Source organism: Suricata suricatta, chromosome 17, assembly GCF_006229205.1.
Source record: "Suricata suricatta isolate VVHF042 chromosome 17, meerkat_22Aug2017_6uvM2_HiC, whole genome shotgun sequence".
Taxonomy (NCBI): Eukaryota; Metazoa; Chordata; class Mammalia; order Carnivora; family Herpestidae; genus Suricata; species Suricata suricatta.
In genome coordinates, this window is record NC_043716.1 from 43,104,272 (window position 1) to 43,125,264 (window position 20,993).

General features: G+C 44.8%; 1 protein-coding gene across 4 annotated transcripts in view; it reads right to left on the bottom strand.

Moving 5' to 3' along the window:
• MARCHF10 (membrane associated ring-CH-type finger 10) overlaps positions 1-20,993 on the bottom strand; it is an 85,157-nt gene that overhangs the window by 36,093 nt on the left and 28,071 nt on the right. For all 4 annotated transcript variants that reach the window (XM_029928926.1, XM_029928929.1, XM_029928927.1 and 1 more), the window contains one exon: positions 8,515-8,686. In XM_029928926.1, the coding sequence (XP_029784786.1) occupies positions 8,515-8,686 (172 nt within the window). The remainder of the gene's footprint in view (positions 1-8,514; positions 8,687-20,993) is intronic.

A 20,993-nucleotide genomic window follows, 5' to 3' on the forward strand; every position in this document is an offset into this window, starting at 1 on the left:
GAACTTCAGACCTCTGGGGCCTTTCTAGCATGGTCTTCCCCGCGGCATGGTCCATACATTAACCTGGAGAGAGATGCAAGGTAGACTCACACTGGAAGAGGAGATAGAACTTCCTCTTCAGGTTGGAGGACAGACCCTTTGCCTTGGAGAGAAGGGATTGACCCCCAGGAGTCCCATGGCTGCCACTCAACACCAGAAGCAGTCGGGGAATTGGGGGAAGACTTTGGTTTGCTTTTCACTGTCCCCTCTTCTAATATATGAGTGAGGCAACGCCTCCAGTGACAAGGAAACCAAATGGCCGTTTCAATAAAAGGTTTCTGCCCTAGTTCTCTTGACGACGCTGGGACACTGTAATTGTTGATTATTCAACAAAGTTCTTACTTTGACTAGGAAAAAAAAAAGGTAGCAATCTCCTATCTGTACAAGGCCCTGATGACTGAGCACCAAGTCCACTTAACGGTGCATGTTAATTCCATGTGCCCATCAGTGATCTGTTCTTCACATCGCTTGCTGGACACAGACACGGTTCCTGACAGACCACGTCGAAGAGAGAAAAATACAATTCCTAAAAATTTTCTTTTAGTGTTTTTATTTTTGAGTAACAAAGACAGGGTGCAAGCAAGCGAGGGAGGGAGGGAGAGGGAGAGGGAGACACAGAACCTGAAGCAGGTTCCAGTTTCTTGAGCTGTCAGCACAGAGCCTGACATGGGGCTCGAACTCACGAGCTGTGAGATCATGACCTGAGCCGAAGTCGGACACTCAACCAACTGAGCCACCCAGGTGCCCAACCCCTCCCCTGCTCTTGACAAGGAGGTGCCAAGATTCTGTCTGAGAGATGCCTTCTTAAAAAATGTATGTCTTCCTTTAGATCGTGGGAAGAATTACAGCTTAGCTGCAAGATCCGGTGTTGCCCTGGGGTAATAGGCAGCTTTCTGTACAGTCACAAATAACAGGCCGCGTCGATTTGCCTATTTGGGTGTGCTGTAAATGTGTGTTGTCTCACATACCCGGAGGAGATCTTAATTAAAGCTTAATTATGTACCATAAATATGTTTTATTTTGGAGCCCAGGAGGTGGGATTTTTGATTTTGGGAAATGTGGTGCCTAATAAGTAGGCAGGAAAGGGAATGTAAACAGTGATGGAGCCCTTTAATTTGTCCCCTCTCCGCACGGTCCTGCGTGGCTTCTCAGTCGCAGCATGTGCCTTGGGAAGGACCTGCCCTCCCACCCCCACCCTGTGCCACCTTCTCGGGGGCTGCCATCGGACACAGGAGGGCCTTCTCCTGCTCCGAAGCGTGCTGACCACAGGAGTGAAGAAATCAGATGAGTCTCGAGAGATGACGGGATTTTATTGGTCGCTCACACCTTAGCACTACCAGGAGGTTGAGTCAAGTGGCCGCCATCTGGTCTTCCTGTTCCCCTGTGCACCTCACCGCCTGGGTGTTGCCCTCCTGGCCCCCTCCCATCCACCTGCCTTCTGGAAGCCTGAAGTCCCCCTGTCCCTGACTCCACTGTGCTGTGTGCCTGGCCGAGGGCCACTTACCACAGGAGGTAAATCTTACTGGGCCTCCTGGGGCCCGGCAGGTACAGCACAGGGGTCTCTGCCGGGGTCGGGCAGGAGACGGGGAAGTAGCACAGGGTGGCCGAGGACTGGGGCACGGAGCGGGGGGACAAGGAAGGAGGGCCAGTGAAGGAGGAAGAGGGGGCAGGCGGGAGCTGCGGGGAGGGGTCCTGGGCCACCGGGGAGGCGGGCGGCAGGAGCGGCAGGAGGAGGCAGCAGTAATTGGTATTGGGCGGCAGGACGGGGGAGAAAGCAAAGACGGAGCAGTAAGGGGAATATTCAACACAGAACAGGGGGTGCTCGCTGCTGTCACCTGCACAAAAGAAAAAGAGCAATCAGGTGGCAGCACTTACCGTGGGAAAGGCCTTTAAAAAAGCCTGTGAATGAATCGGAACTCAGAACGTGTTCTTTGGGGCTGGCCTGTCCAGGGGTCATTGGGGCGGTGGGACGGGATCTCAAGGTCACCGAAGAGTTAACTGAGGGGCAGAGCCTTGTCATCACACCCTTTTCCAGCCAATAGTCTCTGGCGTCCCTGACAGATGCAGGGAAGTTCTTCCCCTCCAAGTTCCTGTGTGGGAGCATGGGGGTCCCTCCTCCACCCCCACGGCCAGTCTAATTAGCTGTGCCGGCAGTGACATACGGCGGCTGGCAGGGTCTCACCTCGGTAAGGCTCTCCCCCTCCAGTCCTCCAGCTGCCCGCAGGAGGAGGTGGCGGTCATGCCCTAATCTGGTCTCTCTGCTGCAGAGGGGAGGCTTGGGAAATGAGAAAGAAGCAGAGAGATCCTGGCGGGATCATGGAAAGGGGAGGGACAAGGAAGGGAAGAAGCAGGTGGACGAGGGAGGTGTCCAAGTGAAGCTAATGATTTGCTCCCTAACCTCACACTTACTCTGCCAACCTTGCTGGAGGTGGAGTGTGGGCACCTGATGGAGACACGATCAGAGAGACCCCCTCATGCATGACAGATCTCTCAGCTCTGCCACTAGCCAGCTGGGTCACCTTGGATCATCTGCCTTCTCAAAAACTGTTTCCTCATCTGCAAAACGAGACCGGCGTTTTCCCTAGGCCTTGTTCCTCCAAGGGTGGTCCCTTGACCACCAGTATGGAGGTCCCCCGGGAGCTGCTTAGAAATGCAGAATCCTTGGCCCCCTCAAACCGGCTGAATCAGAACCTGCAGCGTATTGGGGTCTCCAGGTATCTCTCATCGACTTTAAAGTTCTAGAATCAAGGCTGTGAAACAGGCGTCCAAACCTCTGTGATGGGATTCATCTGTCGTGCTTGTTAAAGATGTGGTTTTGCAGGCCGCCTCTGTGGAGACGCTGAAGCTCTGGGTCAGGAACAGAACCAGGAATGCTTGTTTTCATCAAGCGCCTCCCCTGGTGACTCTTATCAGAGAAGTTTGGGAAAGGCTGCAGCTGCAAACGGTTCCCATTCTAAAATGCCATCATTGGAAGCATCCAGTTGGAAACCATTATCATTATCTCCAGTGTTACTTGGGGGCCGGGGGGGCAGGGGGGTCGAGGCTCAGTCCCCACCCGTATCCTGTGTAAGATCGGACACAACTATCTGTTCCTCCATTTCCCAAAGCCTCCCTCGGCTTTCTGGAGTGGCTCCTGCTTCTTGCATTGTCTCTGTGGTTGTCCTCTTCTGTCCTGCCCCGCATCATTCCTGCTTACTCTGTGAGCTCTCACACGGAGACCCTCTTCAGCTCCCTTGTGCTCCCTCTTAGGCCCTTTGATTCCTGCTGGTGGCCGGGAGCTCTCTGCAGAGCAGCAGACCTGGGGCCTCAGGCGTTTCCTGGCGTTTCCTCCTGGCCGTCTGGCCTGCCCTTCCAAGACAACACTCGAGGAGTGGGCCCATTCTCTTCTTGCTTTCTCAGCCTTGGCAAAGGCAACCTCCACTGGCCTGTTTTCTGGACCACAACTCCAGCTTCTCTTCGGTCCCCCCTCTTTCCTTATCCCAGCACCCAGAAGCCACCACCAAAACTGCCAGCAGTACTTCCTTGAACTTCCCTCAAGCCTGGCCCTCTCACCCATCATCTTTGCTTTTAATCCGGGCCAAGCGCTTCTCGCTTCTGTCTGACTGCAGCGCACCTACAGCTTGTCTGGCCTCTCGGCCTCAGTCAGACCGCCCTCGCCCCCCCCTTCCAGCCCCCTCTCCGTGCCAAGGCCCGCTTGTAAAAATGCCAGTTGGATCGTACCACTTCCCACTTAGATCTCCTCCCGGGCTGGTGCTCTAGTGCCTTTTTGCTTGATATTCAAGGCCCTCAGGAACCTGGTCCTTGCCTCCCTGGAGGGTGTCAGCTTTATACTCTACTCTTTCTGATTTGTAGGCTGACCCTAAAGCAGAGCCTTTCAAAACTCAACGGTGCACACAAAAATCCCAGAGGTCCTGCTAAAGGCACGTTCCGGTTCAGTCAGTCTGGGCTGGGATCTGAGGTTCTGTATTTCTAACACGCTCTCAGGTGACGCCTCTGCTCCTGGTCTGGGGATACGTTGAGGCTCAAGGCCCTAGACTACTAAGAGCTCCTCAATTTTTTATAATAAAGTTATAACTTGTCATACATCTCAGACTATAATGGCTTTGGTTGAGCAGCTTACACGAGAATGCCAGCCCTGGGGCAGCAGGGGTGGGGCTGGGGGTGGGGCTTTACAAGCAGAGGGAGCCCTGGGGACCGACCTTTCCCTAAGGCCTAATCTCCCAGCAAGGCTTTAATCCTCCCTCCTACCTGGTGACGCAGGTAATAACTCCACTTTACTGATGAGGAAACTGAGTTCAGGGAGGCTGCCCGCTCACACGGTTCGGGGCCCCGTGGCCTCCCTGAGCCCCATGGTCTCGGAAGCATTACCATAAACGACTGCGAATTATGATTCTCGAGGAAGTCAGAGCGTTCGCTGAAAGTGTTGTTTTCTAACTTGCGCAGATGGCCTGGAAACTCGTTGGGACACCAAGGGACCTGCCTGGAAATTCATTCATCTTGGCCTTTCGAGAAAACCTTCCACAGAATTCATTTGCAAGGTAGGTTATGAAGATTTGGGATTTGCCTCAAATTTCTCTTCCAGGCCGCCCTTCCATGAATATTTCCCGACTCACAAGAGACCACAGTTATGTTAGATGTTTATCTTTTCAAATCTGAGTTCGCTGCTTTTTCTTGGTTTTACAAGAACACGTCCTCACGAGAAGCCATTATTAAGCTGAATAGGCTTCGCTGCTCCCACAAATGTGAATCTGGTAATGACTAACATTGAACTCGGTAATAAGTGAGGATAATTTCAGAACGCTTGGCTTTGTTTTAAAGGGCAAGATTTTGGAAGCAGGCTCCAGGACTCCATCCAGATCCATTTTCCTGGCACAGAGCTAGGAGACAGTGCCCAAGCTCTAGGTGACAGGAGAGGTTACACTCCTTCCCCAGGTGCCTGGCACGGAGGCAGAGAGGTCTTCAGGACTCCAGGCGCCAGAACCCCGCAGCACAATGGCCTCTGGATGCCTCTAAGCTTTCTGGAAAAGGAAGATGGCTCTTTTACAACTCAGGCTGGCACGGGGCAGGGTCTCAGGGACAGGCAGGAGTCCAGGAGTTGGAGGGCACAGTAGTTCCCTGTGCCTCCCTGTCCCCCAGCGTTTGCTGGGGCTGCAGACTGCTCAGCTTCTCCAGATCCATGCCCAATTCTGAACTGAGGATACGGAGCTCTGCTCCCAGCCCTCCCTGGATCAGGGTTCACCTTGATCATGAAATAGGATTTCTGAATCCATCGCACATCAGACACAGCTGGGTCTTGACTCACTGCCTGAATTTTCCATGTCTTTTTGGAGATAAAGCAAATCTCTGGCTTGGTGAATGCTTTCTGATTATTCATTCACCCCCGCTTTTATGTTTTGCTCTGGAAATTCGGGGTGTAGTAAAAGTGTTTGTACCTGCATTTATATTAGGATTTTTAAAATATAACTTAATTTTTGGAAAGGAGAAAAAGGATTGTGGGGAGCGGGGCCAACATGAAGACAAAGAAAACAAGGTTTTATAACTCATTCTCTACTAAATACAGTTCTTGCATCCTAGATATCCATATGCTGTAATTTACCAGGTGCTTAATGGTAACAGACCCTGTTCTATTGGCTGAGTGTACATGTTGTCATTGAAACTTCCCAGCAATCCCAGGGGGTAGGAATCTATTTCAATCCCCCGCTTTACAGATGAGGAAACTGAGGCACAGAGATGTCACTTGCTCAAAGGCACACAAGCAAATAAGAAATGGTGCCCAGATGTTAATCCAAGCATTTTGACTCTAAAGCACTTGCCCCATACTACATGGGGGGGTAACATGGAGAATCACAAGCCAGCTCATTTGGCAACAGTTTGGTGGAATATATGAACTTATTTAATTTAAAATGTGAGAACTCCTAATAGAGTGTGAAGAACAATGAAAATCTGACACCTCCTCAGTTATAAGTCTATTTGTGGAAGGCACCGTTGGTTCCTATATTGTAAAGAGCCTTCCTGGGGGTTCTAGACGGTAGGTCACATGGATATAAGGAAAAACTCCTTTATTTCAGTGGATTATCAGTACATAGATTTGCATGTAAGGCGAGCCACATTTCCTAGCTATATTATTTTATTCAGGAAAAGTCTAGCGTAACTTGCTATGGAAGGTTAGTCTATTACATAGGTGTTGCAAAGGGATTTCACTGGCTTTGATGCCTCAATTTTACACTGAATCTCAGTTCTGAAATGGGAAGGGGTTTTGGTGACTCATCCCCAAAATGCTTTAGGAAAAAATTTCTCTACAGAGGGGAAGGAAAACAGGAACCTGGTGAACCGGATCAATGCGTGCAGATAATTCAGGCCCCAAACCCCCCCTTTTCTAGAACCACAGGAGATTCATTTGAATTTTCTGAGTTGTTAGCACCACTCAACTAGACGTTTCCTGAAAAGACTCAGCTTAAATTCTCACCATGTCTCTGGGCTCTCATTTCACTGTGCTAATTAAGGAACTCTGAGGGTGCATCTACACATGTAGGATCTTAACACACCAACGCTTTGCTTTTAGCCAACTTTGTGAATCCTGTTTGCCGTACAACTGATCAGGCTTCTGTAGCAACCAGCATCAATCACCAGGACGGCCGCGTTCGCTGGACAGCCAGGCCCCAGTCCAGCCCCTGACCACATGGGTCCTGGACATGGTCTAGGGTCACAATAGGATGATAAAGCTAGTGCTTTTTAAAAGCGTTTACTCCAAGTAACATCCCTCATTTGATGAAATAGGTATCTCTCTGCCAACTTGGCTCTCTTGCCTAAACCTTGGTGTTTCCAGGCTAGTAATTCTTCAAATGTGACATTTCAGAGAATGTAAAGTGAATTAATTCTTCCTTTTGTCAATGTTGGAAGGTCCATCTGGAGTTTGCTCAGTGGGAAAAGCATCTGTATTAATCACACAAACTAAGATAATCTCGTGGGCCTAAACTGTACATTTTAATGATTTTTCTCGACAGATGACAAAGCAGCCCCAGCAAATGGCTACCCGGTTTTAGCTGGAAGGTTAGAAATCATATCTAGTGAATGGAATTGCAGTGTTAAACTTCAATTCAAAATTTTTTTCTATTTAAAACCTTTAGTAAATTACAACACATGTTTTTTCGGGGAATCATCTGCCCTATTCCATTCTTAAACAGCTGAATTAAAAACCTACTCCCTACTGGGGGCACCTGGGTGGCTCTGTGGGTTAAGCATCTGACTTTGGCTCAGGTCATGATCTCACAGTTTGTGAGTTCCAGCCGCGCGTTGGGCTCTGTGCTGACAGCTCAGAGCCTGGAGCCTGCTTCGGATTCTGTGTCTCCCTCTCTCTCTCTGCCCCTTCCCCACTTGCGCTCTGTCTTTGTCACTCAAAAATAAATAAACATAAAAATTTTTTAAACATGCTTCCTACTAAAAGTTTTAAAAATGAGAAATTGTTAACTATTAATGATACCTTCCTCTAATTAAATAAGGAAAAAGCATTGGAGCTTTGCTTAGAAGGACATCATTTCAGAGTTGTTGTTTTTTTTAAACCTCATTAAAGCAACAAAATGTGGGTGGTTAATCTGAGGGAAAGCTGCCATTTTCTAAAAATGCATTAAGACTTAACTGGACGGGTGGTTGCATGACAAGAGCTATTTAGGATTAGAAAATAGTTGTGATTTGTATTTAAGTGAATTGCACGCTATTTACGAATTCTTCGGCAGTTAATTTGGACCGGTTCCATTCTACTGCAAGCAGAAGGCAGACCTTTCTGCCTGGTTACCCCAACTTCGAAGTCAGTTCCTGGAGGAATCAAGTTTGTCCTCCATATGTTGGCTTTGATGGGGATGAGCCCAAGGGACTCTAGGCTTTCACTTGAATTTATCCTCTTTCTGGATACTATTAAATCACTCCTGCCTCAAGCAGAGGACTGGTCATGGCTTCAAAGGCAGCTAAAGAGTGAATTATTTACCAAATTGCACAAAAGGGAGGATTTATCAAGCCCATTTTCTCCCAGAGAGGACAACCCCAGAAGTGGAAGACTTTATTACTGTCTCTTTGTTGGCTATAAATTATGCCATTCAGATGCTTTTGAAAGCTTCTCTTCATGCTCTTGCTTGAGTCATAAAATTTGATACCTGGGGCCAAATGCCTTCCTCCATCCCCACCCCAGAAGGATGAGGAAGAGGAAAAGGCGCCAATTCTAGGCAATGCCACACAAAGCCAGTGACTGGGCAGCAAATGTGGGGCAGTGGGAACAGGTGCTCTGCATAAGTCACACCTGCTTGACTTGCTCTTCTAGTCTGGAACAAATTTAACCATTTGCATAAGATCACTGGACCCTCCAAAACCTGAATTCGCCACTTGGAGAACACTTGGTGTAGCCGATACCACCAGTCTGAGGGTTGGCATTACAATGATGCTGGGATTTTAGATTTTGTGAATTTCCACTCATCAGCCCCTCACCTGAAGAGGGTTTGCTGGCGCCTGCCTTCTCCAGTTTCCTTGGAGTCATGGTGCTTTTATGTTTCTGTTTGACTGGTGTTTGGTCGATTGCTGGAAGTCTGGAATCACCCTTAGCCACAGAACTCTTGGTGGATAGTCTTGGTTCAGCTACGGAATCCTCCTCGCCAGAACTCTGCCAGAAATGAAAGGTGTCCGAGTATTAGTGGCCAAATAGGTCATCTTTGCCAGGCAGAGGGAAGGCGAGGTGGGCTGACTGCAGAGATCCCCCAGCAGCAACACTGGATATCCTGCCATGCTTCAAATGCCCTCTTACCACTGAGGTTTTGATGGACTGTATCAATTTAGAAGAATCAATTAGAAATAATAGCCAAGTTAATGAGACTATCTTACAAAACACCATAAAAAGGAGGCACTAGTACGAGTCTATCTTGTAAAACGTTATGAAAAGAACACATTTCTGACCCTTAAGTAATTTGATGACCAACAAACGCCTCATGTTGTAAAAGCTACATATGAAAGCAAGAGAAACAATTAGTGCCCTTACACTTCTTGCTCTTGTTATTTGAACTGCTTTGGGGGTGGTGGGTGAGGAAAGATGTTCCTATTGGTAATCATATACTTGACAATGAAAAGGAAATGAAGATGGTGTGTTGGGACTGAAAAAACTAGACCTCCATTTACTGTTCTGAATTACTGGGTGCAATATAAGACAGACTAATCTTTTTAAGAGTCTCCTACTTGTCCGTCTTCTATAAAGAAGTCAGTATAAATCTACGCACAGCCAACTCATGATTCCTGCAGCGTCAGAGCGTCTCAGCACAGCCTTGCCAACACAACAAAAATTATCCAGGCATTCAATAGTTTTCTACTTTGCCGCCTCTACACCCACCAAAAGAATAACGAAAGCAATTAACTAGCTATAGGAAACCTGGTCATGGCCGGTGAGTCAAGTGCTACCTTATGGTTGCAGGTCCTGGTGTTCTGATCTGTGATACACTCTGTAAACCACTAGACCCTGAGGTTCCTGCCCCTCCCTCCAGGGGGGCGGGTCACTCTAAATTCTTCTAAGTTCTTCTACAGGCACGTGAGTCCAGCCTCTGGAAAGTCCTCGGAGGATGTGCGGTCATCTGCAAACAGAGCGCTACATGAACACCCCACTTCCCCAAACATGGCGATTTGTATTGATCTCACTCATCGTTCCTGCTGACGACGGTGGCATTTTCACTTCAAGGCTCCTGACTCAGGAAAATATTCTGAGTAGCTTTGAATTGTTGGGTGCAACAGAAGACAAACTAAATTCTAAAAAAAGTCCCCTACTTGTCAGTCTTCTCCAAAGAAGTCTGGATAAATCTACAGGTGGATAGATCATTATCCCCTAAGATTATAAGTTGTTGTTTTGTAATTTAGAGTCTGGATACAGCCTTCAAACAAATAATTATTGTTTCACTCTGTTTTCAGAAAACAAATCAGATAAAGGGACAGGAAAAAGAAAGGACCTAATGAATTGGTTGTTCTCCCTTTTCCATTCTGGAATTTAATAAAAATCCTTGAAAATGATTCTGAAATGTCCAAGATGAAGCATTAGGTCATTTTTAAAAGTTTATTTGTTTATTTTTGAGAAAGAGAGTGCGAGCAGGGAGGTGGCAGGGAGAAAGGGAGAGAGAAAATCCCCAGCAGGCTCTGCGCTGTCAATGCAGAACCCAGCATGGGGCTTGAACTCATGAACTGTGAGATCATGACCTGAGCCAAAATCAAGAGTTATTTAACTGACTGAGCTACCCAGGCACCCTATGATTCTGAACATAAGATAGGCTCTCTGTTTTCAGAGAAGGAAATGTGGGCAAATTTTAATTATGATGCCTAAGACTGTCCTAGGCAAGGAGATTGTCAGTGAGCCTGGGATGGAATATTTTCTACAAACTGCCCGATACAAATACCTCACTCATGTGTGTGGAGAAGGCTGACCATACAGGGGCCTATTCTTCAGCCCTTTATTTCTAGCCAATGCAAAGGCAGGAAAAATGCTCCGGGCTAAGACTACCAATATCCATGGTCACAGTATCAGGAGCAATAATAGTGGTCACCATTACTAGTGGGTCTGTCACCCTCGGCCAGGGCTGGATTCTTTGCTTGCCCCGGGCAGTGGTGAATTGGGAGGAGTTGGTGACAAGACTTTTGACTGGGCGGGTGTTAAGCCATGTGTTATCCTTCCTTCACTCGCTCATTATACTTCAAGCCTTTAATAGCACCAAAGGTGAAAGAAAGTTTGGTCCACCGGACAGTGCCTATTACATAGGGAGTAGTGCGGCTGCGCATCGAATACGTCCTTTTCCGGTTCCAGTTCCCTCAGCCTTACTTACATCCGGTTGCTAATCGTTCTTAAGAATCCAGAAATTGCACTTGGAAGGGGGTGTTTTGTCAACGGGAAACTAAAGTCGCGATGGCAGAACTAATAATACTTATGATGAATGTGCTTGCTTCACTAATCGTAAGGAAATCATTTCAACTTTTTGTGCCTTTATTCACGTCCTCTTAGGTTCTCTGCCATTCTCTTCGCTCCTTTCTTATGAAAACCCATCATATTAATCAGGGAGGATGAGTTGTAATAACTCATTCTGGCACTAAAATGTGGTATTTAAGACTTTTGGCGGGGGGGAACCCTGGCCTTTTCACAGGTTATTGTGCGACATAGTGTTAGTTTTGGTTCATCTCTCTGCATCTCAGATTTTTCCATCCATGCACCATAATGTCTACCTTGTGGTGGTTCTGGGAGAATTAAATGAGTTAGGACGTGCTTGTAGTACTTAGAACAATACCAGGCATGTAGTAAATGCCATGTACATGTTGGCTTTTGTAATCAGCCATTTAAAAAATTAACTCGCTAACAACTAAATATTAACTACCTATTGTTGAAGGCAAAACCCTGATCCTCAGTGACAAGTACAGTGAGAAGGATTTTCACCTAATCTGAAGAAGTGTGAGCAGAGAGGCGGATCAGATCTTACATCGGACTCTTGGTTTCTTTCACAAGCTATCAAATTTATTGATCGTCTTCTAAGTATCCAGTTGAAGTTTGTCTAGTCTTAAGAAAATATGGCACAATTTCTTTTTCAGACTGGAAAATATTTAACAACATTCAGAGGTTATTAAAAAAATAATCATTAAGTTATTTTGATTTAAAGTTGATTTTAAAACTGTCTTTTCCCCTTGTAATTTTGAACAGTAATTACAATTTTCATTTCTTCCCCCATATGTTCCTAAGTTGAAATGTCACATGGAGGTGGAGGCAACATTTTGCTATTCTTTTGGGGGAAGAAAACCAGCTTTGTCTTTCAAAATCAAAGTCTAAAGCATTAAATCAAAAAACTAACTAGAAAGAAACTTTTAAAAATTAAGCTACAGGACGCATGTGAGGATTCTAAGTCCTAATAAAGCCATGTGAACAGAAATAAGTTATTGTCAAAATTAGCATTTTTATAGAGTGTTGTTACTTTTGTATTTATCATTCTCCCCTAAATCCCCAACTTGCTCTTTTGGCAGAGTAGAGATACTAGCTTGCCCAGGGCGAGGCTCTCTCCAAAGTTCAGAGGAAGACTCCTGCCCAGGAGCCCCATTAGGGACTTCCATAGGGGACAACTTATTAATGTTAGGCCTCCTGGAAGATGGAGACCCAGGGGTTGGGAAGTGGAATCCATTTCCTCAGGGACGTGAGAATGACGAGATTATTTCACCTAGGACCTAACAGGGTTGAGTCTGGAATGGCAAGGGGGCAGTGAACAGAGCTGATTCGAAGAGCAAGGAGATCTAAGTAGTCAAGGATGGACAAGACCAAGTTAGTTTCCAGCTCTTGCCTCGTGGCTCATTTCCACGACCCAGGAAACTGGTTCTCAGTTGGTATGGCACCTGCCTCCCTCCCTCCCCCAGGGTGTGTCACAGCATTCTGACTGATATAGACCACCCCATTTTTGCCATGTGTCATGTGATGGAAAGCTGGGCTGAGTGGGTCTTCTGATATAGTGTAGATCAGGGTACAACCTGCTGTAAGCAAGAGGCAAACAGTAGTATTGGGCTATTGCCAGAGAAGGACCGTGTGTTTATGATACTTGAAATAAGTATGTTCTCATAAGAGTATGAAAGACAGTGATCAACACGGTGACTCTTGACGTTCAGACAGTAACAAGATGGGAAGGGTGACTGAGGGACTGTGGGTGTAAATGTGTACCTTCAAATCTTCAAAGTCTGCATTCATATTGTGCCTCAAACACAAAAACAGCCTTAGGGAATTGAGGGTAGTTTGTATACATAGCATTCTGGGTAGGGTGGACCTCTGTTCTACACAGAGGGCTGGCTGTATCACAAAGCAGGCTAAACTTCCTCTAATCTAGGAAAAACTCTAAAAGCGACAAAGTCCTTCACATGTTCAGGTCAGTTTTGAGCTCCATTTTGCCACAAGATGCCTTTTGGAGTCAGGTGGGCTGCCGCGTGTGTAAATATCATGTGCACCTGCGTCTACCATGGACTTCGGTAAAGAGTGCCCTACCCCCACGCCACGGTTAGCAAGTTGAAATGACTCAGCCTGAGACACTGATGTGCCAGTGGTGGCCTTGATGATTAAGTCTTCTCAACGTGTCATGGCCACTGCGTCTGATCCCTGAAGGAGGGGCACGTGGGATTACAGAATTGCTTGTGATTACTCTCCATCTAACTGTGGAATGGCCTCTGGGTGAAACTTAGGGCTGCAAGCTACAGAAATGGCAAACATGACAGGTTTTCTGACACTTGCTAGGTATTTCTTGTAATGCAAATTAATCCCTTTTGTGCACTGTAGAAATCACTCTTGTGGGTGGTGACACATTTTCATGCTTTTGGGGACAGGTGCAAGTGCGTATGATGTTCTCTGGTTTGGAGTTCTTTCTATGTGGTGGGCAGTGGGTGAGGAAGCCAGAAAATGTTGGATTTTTAAAATTTGAACAATAAAGTGTAGCGTTTAGTAGCACATTGAGACTGCCCTCCACTGGGTATTTCTCAAGCAGAGTTTGACCTCAATAAATTTCTCCTCCATTCTTGATTTGAAGTCATGTTCCCCATTTAGCTGAGAGGAGCACCTGAGGAACATGAAAGATTTGGCCATCAAATGGAGATCATCTACAAAAGTACCTCCTACTTGAAATAAATATGTCATACAGTGTGGGAATTAATTGAGGAGTATCATTTGCAACTACTATGTCTTCAACCCCGCGCCAGGCACCATGTAGCATCTAAAGGCAAGAAGCTTGCAGTGGGGGAGATGGGATTATAATCTCATGAAATGCAAAACAGCATTTAATTAAGTGATAAATCGGGTGGCACCAAATCTAAATTCCAAAGGAATGCACAGAAAATGATGGGAAGTCAAGGCAGGGTTTGGGAGGTTTCTGGAACCTGAAAGAGGGGTAGAACTGGCTTAGTGGGAGGCAGCACAGGAGCCAAAGTAGGGATGGGGTAATGAGTAGGGCAGGATGCTCAGACAGGAGGGCGAGGCGCCAGAGCAGAGAGTGGGGAGGAGGGGGAGAAAGAAAGCTGGACGGTGGGGTGGCGTCAGGTTGGGGGGGGGGAGCTGAGACGCGAGCAAAGAATTGAGAGTCAATGTGATAGAAAATGGGATCCAACTGAAGGCTTCTGAGTAGAAAACTGCTTAACATGGTATTTAAGATGAGCCTGTATGTTTCTCTCCAAGTGGGAAAATGAAGGATCCTGAAAATGATCTTTTTGTAGTTTCAATGGCTTTTTTTTGGTGACGTGTAACTCTTCATTACAAAAGAAATGCATGCCCATAATGGACATATAAAGAGAAGTCCATGAAAGAAAATGTTAAACATTAAAAGCCCCATTAACGTTGAACTAAAGGCCACAAGTAGCTTGGTCTGTATTCTTTAAGACTCCCTTTGGGATGCCTGGGTGGCTCAGTCGGTTGACCATCTGGCTTCAGCTCAGGTCATGATCTCACAGCTCCTGGGTTCAAGCCCTGCGTCGGGCTCTGTGCTGACAGCTAGCTCAGAGCCTGGAGCCTGCTTCAGATTCTGTGTGTCTTCCTCTCTCTCTGACCCTCTCCTGCTCGCTCTCTCTCTGTCTCTCAAAAATAAATTAAAAAAAAAAATAAAAAAAAATTAAAAAAAAAAAAAGACTCCCTTTTAACCACTCTGATGGATTTCCACTGAAATCCTTTCTCGAGTGATAAGGTGAAGCTGGGACATGGCTACCCACCCTGGACAGAGAGTTTCCATCTCCCCTGCCACTAGGTGTGGCCTCCGGAGGAAAGTTCACCCACCGAGTGGGCATCAAAGTGATGTGCATTCTGTCTCAGTGTCTGGCCCAGCACTTCAGCTTAGAAAGGCAACAACTTTGAAAGTCGTATATTGAAGACAACCCAACTGTTATCAGCTTGAGTCTCTGAAAGTCTTGGTGGAGGAGAGCTGCCTGCCCATCTGGTTCATCCAGCCTGAACCATCACAGGTGTAAGAACTTAACGGTCTGGATTCGCTCATCCCATTTTTGGTCCCTTTGTTACAGCAGCTGACATTGCTCTAACACACATTTATGCCTATGCACAAGTATGACTAAAAAATAGAATTGTACCATACATACTGTTTCACTTAACAATACATTGCATCAACAGATACCTTTGAATAACTTTTCAATCTTATTTTGAAAACATCAGATCTATAGAGCAGATGAAAGAATAGTACAAATAACAGCCATTACTCTTTAGCTTTTTGATTTGTGCTCTGTGCTCCCTGTGCCGCTCTCACACGAGTATGCATGCACTCTCTCTCTATTCTTTTCCTGAAGAATTTCAGTCACTAGCCTTCAGGAACATCCGTCTCTTGTCAAAACAAACATTCTCCTACAAAGCCACATTTATCTTACCTAAAAAAGTGTAATAGTTCCATGATGTTGTCTAATATGTAGAGCATATTCAAATTGTCCCAAAAATATCTTTCCAGCTGTTTGGTTTTTTTTAGAAAATTAAAAAATTTTTTAATGTTTTTATTTTTGAGAGAGAGAGAGAGTGCACGTGAGCAGGGGATTTTCAGACAGAGAGGGAGACAGAATCTGAAGCCAGGCTCCAGGCTCTGAGCTAGCTGTCAGCGTAGAGCCTGACATGGGGCTCCAGCCCACGAACCTCGAGATCATGACTTGAGCCGAAGTTAGACGCTCAACCGACTGAGCCACCCAGGCGCCCCTCCAGCTGTTTGTTTTGATCTATGATCCAATCAGGGTACTTATATTGTATGCAGTTTGTATGTCCCTTTACTCTTTAGTTTTCTGCCTTTTTTGCTTTTTCATGTTTTTTTCCCAGGATTTAATTATTTTTTTATTTTTTGAATATAGTTTATTTAACATTAACATTTATTTCCATAAAACACCCAGTGCTCATCCCAACAAATGCCCTCCTCAGTGCCGATCACCCATTTTGCCCTCTCTCCCACCCACCATCAACCCTCAGTTTGTTCCCAGTATTTAAGGGTCTCTTATGGTTTGCCTCCCTCCCTCTTCATAACTATTTTTTCCCCTTCCTTTTCCCCATGGTCTTCTGTTAAGTTTCTCTTGATCCACATATAAGTGAAAACATATGGTATCTGTCTTTCTCTGCCTGACTTATTTCACTTAGCATAATACCCTCTAGTTCTATCCATGTTGCTACAAATGGCCAGATTTCACTCTTTCTCTTGTGCATGTAGTATTCCATTATATAGATAAACCATGTCTTCTTGGTCCATTCATCAGTTGATGGACACTTAGGCTCTTTCCATGATTTGGCTATTGTTGAAAGTGCTGCTATGAACAGTGGGGTACATGTGCTCCTATGCATTAGCACTTCTGTATCCCTTGGGTAAATCCTCAGCAGTGCTATTGCTGGGTCATAGGGGAGTTCTATTGTTAATTTTTTGAGGAACAACCACACTGTTTTCCAGAGCAGCTGCATCAGTTTACATTTCCACCAACAGTGTAGGAGGGTGCCCATTTCTCCACATCCTCGCCAGCATCTATAGTCTTTTGATTTGCTCATTTTAGCACTCTGACCAGTGTGAGGTGGTATCTCAGTCTGGTTTTGATTTGTATTTCCCTGATGATGAGTGATGTTGAGCATCATTTCATGTGTCTGTTGGCCATCTGGATGTCCTCTTTGGAGAACTGTCTGTTCATGTCTTCTGCCCATTCATCACTGGATTATTTGTTTTTCAGGTGTGGAGTTTGGTGAGTTCCTTGTAGATTTTGGATACTAGCCGTTTATCCAATATGTCTTTTGCAACTATCTTTTCCCATTCTGTCAGTTGCCTGTTAGTTTTGTTGATTGCTTCCTTTGCGGTGTAGAAGCTTTTTATCTTGATGACATCTCAAAAGTTCATTTTTGCTTTTGATTCCCTTGCCTTTGGAGATGTGTCAAGTAAGAAATTGCTGTGGCTGAGTGAGGTCAAGGAGGTTGTTTCCTGCTTTCTCCTCTAGGGTTTTGGTTTCCTATCTCACATTCAGGTGCTTCATCCATTTTGAGTTTATTTTTGTGTATGGTGTAAGAAAGTGGTCTGGTTTCATTCTTTTGCATGGTGCTGCTTTCCAGTTCTCCCAGCACCATCTGTTAAAGAGGCTTTTTTCTGTTGGATACTCTTTCCTGTTTTGTCAAGAACATTCCCCCTTTCTCTTTTATTTATGTACATATTTAATTTATTTATTATCATTGAAGTCTCAAGGATATATTTTATTCAATTACCTCATCACATTATTTCATGCTCAAATTGTACCAAAAATGGTGAGTGGGAGTCCACTGAAGCTGACTTTTGACGAGTCTTTGAGCACTTCTTTGCTTTCTGGTACAATAAAAATACTGTAGCTTCACCTTGTATTTTACGTGTCTCAGACCTGGAATCCAAGAAGCTCTGGTTCCTTTTAGTTAAAATGGTAGTTAGGAATTAATATGGACATGCTGGGTGTGTTCATTGCTACTGGAGTGACACTGTTCCTAAGTCCTTTCAACAGAATTCATTAGAAGTATGTATTTAGGGGCTCCTGGGTAGCTTGGTCGGTTGAGTGTCTGACTTTGGCTCAGGTGATGATCTTCTGGTTCATGGGTTTGAACCTGGAGCTGCTTCAGATTCTGTGTCTCCTCCTCTCTCTGCCCCTATTCTGCTCATGCTCATGCTGTCTCTCTCAAAAATAAATAAAAATATGTATTAAAAAAAATCATGAGTTCACAGCAATATTTCTAAATAAAATTTAACACTATATGGAGCTTTCCCTTCCTTTAAAAAATTTTATATTTATATTTTACATTTAGCATCTTTATTCCTTATAAAATATTATGTTAATATTTTTATTCATGTTTTGCTCTGTCATAAACATGAAATAATGCAGAATTACAAATACAAATATTACCGTAAGAATAAACTCCCTAAGTAAACTTTATTCTTTCTTGGTAGTTTTCTTTGTTTTTTAATCTTTGTTTACAATTTCTTTTTTTAAGTTTTTATTTATTTAAGTAATCTCTACACCCAACATGGGGCTCAAACTCATAATCCAGAGATCCGGAGTCACGTGCTCTACTGACTGAGCCAGCCAGGCCCCCTGGTTCTCTTTGTTTTCAGAATATACTTCTCACTGAATTGATCATAATTCTTTTTGTTGATCATGTACTTTGCTTCCAGCTTTTTGCTATAATAAATAGTGCTATGGTGAATATTCTTCTAGATTTATGCACATCTTTAATTATCTCCTTAAGTTTCCCGAAGTGGGAATTTATATTAGTAGATTAAAAACATCACAAAGATTTAAAATATTTTGTTCCCAAATTGTCCTCCAGAAATATTGGTATCAACTTACATTTGTAGATGTGTGTGAGAATGTCACTTTCTACATACCTTTTCCAACTATTATCTTTTTTTGAAAAGTCATTTTGGGAGATTATAATTTTGATTTGTAACTCATATGTAATTTTAATTATTACACAGGCTCATTTATTTCAGCTAGTTAGAATGTATATTCCACCTATTTCTAAAAAGGGTCTGAGATGACTTAAATTTGAACTCAAAACCATTTTTAAAAAATGGAACAAGAAGGGCACCTGGGTGGCTCAGCTGGCTGAGTGTCCGACTTCGGCTCAGGTCATGATCTTACAGTTGGTGGGTTCGAGCCCCACATCCAGCTCTGTGCTGGCAGCATGGAGCCTGCTTTGAATCATCTGTCTCCCTCTCTCTCTGCCCCTTGTTCATATACTCTCTCTCTCAAAAGTAAATAAACATTAAAAAATGGAACAAGAAGAGGCAGAAACTAATTTATGGGGGAAATACTCAGAATAGTGGCCGCCTCTGAGAGGGACAGGGACGGGAACTGGCTAGAAAGGGGCATAAGGAATCCTGGAGTGAGGAAAGCTTGCTGGGGCGTTGGGCTGCAGGGTACGTGCTTTTGTCAAAACTCATTAAATATTACTCTTAAAATTTGTACAATTCACTGCAGGTAATTTCTATCTCTGAAGCAAAAACGGGAAAAAAATATGAACAGTCAAAACCACAAAAGCCATAAGCAGGTATTCAGTGCTAGTAAAAGATGTACAAGCTGAAGCATTTGGGGGGCAGAGTGCTGATCAAGGTGGGAGTCCGTACTTGCTTTGAAATGCACCAAAACATGGGCGCCTGGGTGGCTCAGTCGATGAAGTGTCAGACTTTGGCTCAGGTCATGATCTCAGGGTTTAGAGTTCAAGCCCCATGTTGGGCTCTGTGCTGACAGTTTGGAGCCTGGAGCCTGCTTCAGATTTGGTGGCTCCCTCTCTCTCTGATCCTCCCCCGCTCGTGCTCTGCCTCTCTCTCTGTCTCTCAAAAATAAACAAATATTAAATAAAATTAAAATGAAATGTACCAAAACCCAAAGTGGAATTGTGGATGGATAGATGGATAGATAGGTATATGATAAAGTAAATATTGCTAAATGTCAACAATTGTCGAATCTAGGTGGTGGGTATATGGATATTCACTATGCGATTCTGTCAAATTTTCTCTATGTTTTGAAGCCGTCAGAGTAAAATACTGGGGGGAAATGGAGCAGAAATATAGATAGCTGTTGCCAGGCTGCTGGGATAAACTAGGTACTTTGTGGGAACACTGCCGGTTTCTTTTTATACTTCATAATAAACATTTCATTAGATTTAAAATGCTTCCTTCAGGGGTGCCTGGGTGGCTCAGTCAGTTAAGAGTGACTTTGGCTCAGGTCATGATGTCGTGGTTCGTGAGTTTGAGCCCCACGCTGGGCTCTGTGCTGACAGCTCGGAGCCTGGGGCCTGCTTTGGATTCTGTGTCTCCCCCTCTCTCTGCTTCTCCCCTGCTTGTGCTCGCTTTCTTTCACAAAAATAAAATAAACATTAAAATGCTTCCTTCATATCATCTGGTAACAATGAGAGATCAATGATCAATACAGGAAAGTCAATGCGGGATAGATTTTTTAAAGATTTAAAATTTAAATTTAAGATTTAGAATGAATTAAATTAAATTTAAGATTTAAATGTAATTAAAAATTTTAAATTTAAAAGATATGTCTCATCTTCTTCTTGGTGATTGAGGATGAACATAAATCCATACTAACGGGGACCCTCTGCGGAAGAGACAATATAGGCACATATGTTGGGATATGCAAATGACGAGTAAAACAAGGACTTGGCTCTTACAGAGCTTACAGTCTAGGCAGGAAGGTAGATCATTTAATCAAATAATTATTGATGTAAAATTATAAGTCCTAAATTAAAAAACAAAGGAATCATATGGAAAACCATAGAAGACAGGGCAGTAGGGTCTGAATCTAGTTGGGGGAGGGGACAGGCGGGAAAATTCTCCCTGAGGAAGTGACGTGGGCTGACAGCTAAGGCATGATGGGAAGGCAGGGTGTCTGGCATCAGAAGACGAACAGCATGTACGAAGACTCCTTAGCAGGAGGTGGCCTGGCACATAGAAGACCCAGAGCCAGGGTGGATGGACTTGGGCTATAGAGGGCCAGATCCTACAGGCCCTTATTGGCTCCATGATGGATTTTGGTTCCCATTCTGAAAGTCACAGAAGGCTGTGGAAGGGGTTTAAGTGGGCCAGAGACATGATCTGAGTTCCACTCATCACTGTCACTGCATGTGGTATGGAAAGTGGGATTCAGCAGAAGGAGTAGAACTGTAAGCTGGGCTAGGAGGTGTCCGCAAAGCAAACACAGATTTAAAGGTTATGGGAAGAGGGGCGCCTGGGGGGCTCAGTCAGTTAAGCGTCCAGTTGTTGATTTCAGCTCAGGTCATGATCTCCTGGGCTCTGTGCCAACAGCATGAAGCCTCCTTGGGATTCTCTCTCCCTCTCTCTGCCCCTCCCCTGCTCATGCTCATTCTCTCTTTCTCTCAAAAGTAAATAATCATTAAAGAAAAAAAGCTATTGGGGAAGTAAAATGGCATAGACTTGGAGGAGAGAATGTGCCAGATATGG